Genomic DNA, 5,676 nt, shown 5'->3' on the forward strand with positions numbered 1-5,676 from the left:
CACCATGTGGTTGCTGGGAATTGAACTCAGGACCTTTGGAAGAGCAGGCAATGCTCTTAACCGCTGAGCCATCTCTCCAGCCCAATAAATAAATCTTATAAAAAAGATTTGTTGTGGGAATATCATTGGACTGATGATAAAAACAGAACAGTAAGGGTGAGACATGCTGGCTCAGTGGGTAAGCTCTTGCTGCTAAGTCTGCCTTTCCAGTTCCATCCCCTGGATGCACACGAAAGAAGAGCACAGGGTTTTGCAAGCTGTCCTACTGTGTGAGGTTCCAAACAATAAACACAACACACACACACACACACACACAAATGTGATTTAAGGTTGACGCTGGCAAGATGGTTCAGCCTATAAACACTTACCCCCAAGCCTCACAATCTGGATTTGATTCAGGGACTACATGAAGAAGAAATAATTCCCAGATGTTGTCCTCTCACAGTTACATGTGTGTGCCCACATACAAATAAGTGAATGTAACTTTAAAAATATTTTTAAAAAAATAGTGAAGTTGGGCAGTTGTGGCGCACTCCTTTAATCCCAGCATTCAGGAGGATGCATCTCTGATTTCGAGGACAGACTGGTCTACAAAGTGAGTTCTAGGACAGACAGGGTTGTTACCTGTCTTGGAAAAGCAAAAACAAAAAAAACAATGAATACAACTGCTGTTGACTTACCACAAAAGCACAAATTACAAGAAACCAAAGTAGCATCCAAGTGTTCTTTCATGGCACGATACAAAAACAATGGTTTCACTTAAATCTCAGGTTAAACACTAAAAGCTATTCTAAGTAGACAGGCCTCAGGTGTGGTGCACACACCCTGGACTCCAACACTTCGTTCAGTGCAGGAGTTCAAGGTCAATCTAGATAAGTGAGATGGTTTTAAAAAAAATCAAAAACCTAAGTAAACCACCAAATTTTATATATATTTACTTATTTATTTTGAAGGGGTGAGGCTGGGAAGATCACCTCAGATTGGAGGCTAACCTGGAGTACACACTGTGTTCTAAACAAGCCTGGGCTACAGACTGGTCTTTCTCAAAACCTAACAACAAAGCGTTTCTCAAAATAAATAAAAGATCTATTACACATTATATATAGTTCACAGATGATCTATACAACTGTACTCACTTGCCTGGTTGCAAAAACTACAGCCCCCCCCCTTTTTTTTAGGAGGATGAAGCAGGAGATCACTGTGGACTGAAGGCTGGTCTACAGGATATAATCATCTAGGCCACAGGGGAATCCCTTGTCTCTAACAACCAAACGAGAACAATAACATCAGCCAGACACGCTGGCCCACAGTTAATCCCAGCACTCACAATGGATATGAGTTTGAGGTGTGCCTTGCATACACAGGCAGTTCCAGGAAGCCAGAGGTAGACAGTAAGGCTGTCTTACGAAGAAAGCTGTATAACACACCATCTTTCTCACAGCTTTCATACTCTAATGCAGAACATTCTTTGTATCCAGTGAATTTACCCTGCTTAAGCAATGACTCCACAACCTCCCAACTTTTCTTCCAGTCTCTTTTGTGAGATAGGTTCTTGTTTTGTAACCCAGGCTAGTCCTTCAATTGTATCAGCCTCTCTGTGGCCAGATTACAGTCATGTGCCTCAGTGTCGAATGTAGTTATAAGTATTCTCTGTCCTGCTGTGGACCGGGTTTCCGCAGCCTGCCTGTTCCCGAAGCCAGGGGCCCACCTAGCTATATTCTGCCGTGCCAAAGTAGCTTCCTTATTAACCAACAGTAATAAAACATTCATAGTATACAGAGAGGAATCCCACATCAGTCTAACTTTCCAGCCTACACATCCTAATCTATCATCAACATCAGCACTATTAAAATGAGCCCGAGACAGGCTGGGGAGATGGCTCAGTGGTTAAGAGCACTGGCTGCTCTTGCAAAGGACTGAGCTTTGATTCTAGCACCACATGGGTGCTCACAACCATCTGTAACTCTGCCCTCTTCTGGTCCCTGTGCAAACCAGGCACGCATGTGGTGCACACACATATATACAGACAAAACGTAAAATTAACAAAAGAGAATCCAGAGACCGCACCTTTGTGTTCACAAAACATATTTATTTCCCTTTCTACATCTCTACAATCCCGCTATACATCTACAACCCAAAGCAAATGTGATTATGTTAAGCCTAGTACTACAGCTAGCTCCCAGACAGCTGTCTTCCTAAACCAGCATTCTCATCCCTTTAACCGGCAGCCCAGCACATCTGTCAACCCGAGCCTTGCCTTTCCTACACAGATTCCCACTGTTAATTTCAGCTCCAGGGCAACCTGGACAACATAAATGTACTCTCCAAATTTTCCTTTTTAAGTATTTAGTGTGCGCGCATGTGTGTGTATGTGTGCACAAGCGTGTGCATATGTTAGTGGCAAGTACACACATGGCATACAGCACCTGCACCTGTCAAAGTCAGCATGTTTACAGAGTTGGTTCTCTTTGGTGGCAAATGCCTTTACCTGCCAAGCCATCTTGCAGGCAATAAACTATCTTATTTATTTTTGTTTTTTAAAACAGTGTCTATGTAGTCCTGGCTGGTCCTGGAGCTCACTCTGTAGACCAGACTAGCCTCAAACTCAGAGTTCCTCCTGTCTCTGCCTCCTGATTAAAGTTGTGCTGGGCTAAATTCTCGGTTTAATGGACTCTAAAGAAAGTTCAGTATAATTTATTTTACCCTTAAAAATGAGCCAATGTGCAGGTAGAGAAATGGCTCAGGAATTAAGAGTGTATACTTCCCTTGTACAATTCCCAGCATCCATGTCAAGTGGCTCACAACTGCATATAACTCTAGCTCCAGGAGATCTAATGGCCTCTTCTGGCTTCCTCAGGCACTGCACTTAAATCACACAACCAAGCACAAGTTCGCGTGCTCTCTCTCCCTCTCCAACCCCCTCACACACACACACACACACTCCACAATTTTTTACATATTTTAAGTTAGACTGTGCTATATGATAGGACCTGGGATGGCTATGTTGGAAAATGAAATGAAATGCAAGAAAATCAAGAATCTTTGACTTAGAACTGAGGATAGCGCTCAGTCAGTAAAGTGCTTGCATGGCACTTGAGAACCCAGCTAAAAAGGCAAGTGTAAAGGAATACGTGTGCAATCTCAGCAAATTCCTGAGGCTTGCTAGCCAACCATCCTGGCCAAATCAGTAGCCCCACATTCAAGTACATATAAAATGATGATAACCGTGTCCTTTTCCCTTAAATTTATACAAATAACTCTAACGTTAATGCAACTCGAACCTTCAAGAAAGTGATGACAACTGTGTCCTACAGTGTTCTCAGAAGCCCTACCCAGACTTGCACATGAAAGCCAGGTGACATACAGGCTTTCCCAGCAGTCACAGTTCAGTTCCAGTGTCTGCCAGCAGAGCCATCACCTGCTCCGTTATCAGGTGCTCGCTTAGCCAGATTCCTTCAGTGTGGTGTTTCCATTAATTGACAAGGACAAAGCAAAGTACCTGTGTGGCCGGCCACTCTTCAAGCTTGAGCTCATGTCACTATATATGTGAGCACAAATGTTAAAGAACCAAATGGACAGCCTGGTAGTTGAGCGTGCCTACTGGTCTTACAGAAAACCTGACTCAAGTCTCAGCTCTCATATTTGCCTCTAACACCATATCCAGGGAATCTGATGCCTTCTTCTGGCCCCCCATGGTACTGTGTGTGCATAAGCATACACGCATACACATACACACAAATTAAAAACAAAATCTTAAAAAAAAAACACACAAAAATGAAGATGTTGACTGGGTACACTTCTCTTTATCTTTTAGAAACTGAGCCCCTTATATAGGAGCTAAGAGTCCATGTTCACTGCATTTAACATCTGTGTTTTCACTACCATGCACATTCAAAATTCTGCCTGCACTGTCTCATCCACAAAGGATTTGAGGCAGCCTATCAAAAGTACAAAGTAGATACACTGCAACAAGACCAAATATAGAACAGAAGGCCAAAACGTAGTATTTATAGATTTTATTGTGATATCTAAAACATATCTCAATTTTTAAAGTACAAAAATAAAATAAACAAACATTAACAACAAAAGCAAGAAGTAACAGTAACCGATGTGGATAGCAGATCCTACAGCCAGGAAGGGATGCTGAGCTTCCCCGCAGTCAATAGCAGGGCACACATGAGCAGTGCCTCACAGCTGCTGCAGAAACATGTCCTCTGAGCAGACTCCTCAGGGACATGCTACACTTGGTATATTAGCAATTTGCCAAGCCTATCTACGTGTATCTCAAATACTAGCCTGGCTAACTGTTTCTGTAGCAGGTAAGAGGGAGGTGAGCAACCGTGTCAATGAATAACTTCAAGGCACACTCAAGTGTGACAAGACAACCCTAACAAAGCCGTGCTGAGTGTCAGAAAAGCCTGTCTGCAGAGATCTGAGCAATGCTGGAAGGAAACCACCCTTCTCTCTCTCTTCTAGAAGTGATACGGAGCTAATGAGTGTGCTTAGATCCTGTGGTAGCAAACCAGTATGGCAGTGCCTGAACAACAAGACATAAGAAGCCTAATTGTGCTAACCCTAGAGTTACTTCTGCCCTGTGGAACTGACTGCCTCTGAGCTATTAGGTAAGAAAAACAATGTGCAGTAAGAGCCCCATGCTTTGGTTTTGACAGCAGCTTAGCCTATAGGGTCATACTATTCAAAACAGAAAGGGAATCTAAAGAGTTCAAAGGATGAAACCAACACTTGAGCAGACTCAGTTCTGTTCTCAAATCACCGCAGCCAACAGGTCAGAAAGCGAGAGCAATCCAGTCGTGCCACCCATCCATCTCCAGGGGAGGCCAGCCACGTCATCAAGCAAAAGGGGAGAGCGGGGATTCTCAGAGCAGTGTGGCTGATACCAAACCCTCAGGATCTGGAGACACATACTGGTTTCCCCTTCAGGGCTGGCAGGAACAACCCTGTCCTACCTTTACCCCACAGCAGGAAGGCCCAAGTTTCTCCACCCTTCACAGTTACCATTGTTGAGGACAAGCCAAATCCAGTTAAGGGAGGAAGTAAAAAACAGCTGTGACGGGGTCAGGAGGGGAGTTCAGAGCCCCAGAACACAAGCTACAGCTGGGAACCAGCTGTGGGCAGAGGCCTAGAAGCCTGCTCCTCCTGGGAAGTACCCAGGTGACAGCTCAGCAGGTGGACAGCTGCCAGTCACTAGCGGATCCCAGCCACTGGCACTTGCTGCTGTTTTCGGATCTTGTTGAAGAGTTCCATGTACTGTACCATGGTATCTGCTGGTCCATATACAGCATCATGTCTGTTCCCAAATACTGTGGGGGCCCCTGGTGTGTGGCTACCTAGAAAACTCTGTAGGAACTCAAGCAGGAGGCTCCAGCAGTCACTAGCCACCACACAAGGGCCATACTCCACCTGGGACAGAAGAACAGACGGCAAGGGTAAGGACGAGGATGAGGCTTGCTTCTCTCCCTCCTCCTGCCACCATCACCGTTGAAAGTCACAAACTGACAAGGCTAGAGAATCTTGGCCCTGGAGGGTCCTGAAAAGAAACTGCCACTAGGGTCGTCTTTTCTACCTGGGACACTTCCCAGACTCAGTTCCCCCTGGTTTTTTTTTTTTTTAATATTTATTTATTTATTATGTATACAATATTCTGTCTGTATGCCT

At 44.4% G+C, this 5,676-nt stretch overlaps 2 protein-coding genes across 6 annotated transcripts in view; both read right to left on the bottom strand.

Annotated features, from left to right (window-relative positions):
- The window catches only part of Usp49 (ubiquitin specific peptidase 49), a 77,463-nt gene that overhangs the window by 63,170 nt on the left and 8,617 nt on the right, over positions 1-5,676 (bottom strand). The window lies entirely within an intron of this gene.
- Med20 (mediator complex subunit 20) overlaps positions 4,005-5,676 on the bottom strand; it is a 13,958-nt gene continuing 12,286 nt past the window's right edge. The window contains exon 4 of the mRNA XM_005359705.3: positions 4,005-5,421. Within this exon, the coding sequence (XP_005359762.1) occupies positions 5,206-5,421 (216 nt within the window). The 3' untranslated portion in view covers positions 4,005-5,205. The remainder of the gene's footprint in view (positions 5,422-5,676) is intronic.

Source organism: Microtus ochrogaster, linkage group LG2, assembly GCF_000317375.1.
Source record: "Microtus ochrogaster isolate Prairie Vole_2 linkage group LG2, MicOch1.0, whole genome shotgun sequence".
In the NCBI taxonomy this organism is placed as follows: domain Eukaryota; kingdom Metazoa; phylum Chordata; class Mammalia; order Rodentia; family Cricetidae; genus Microtus; species Microtus ochrogaster.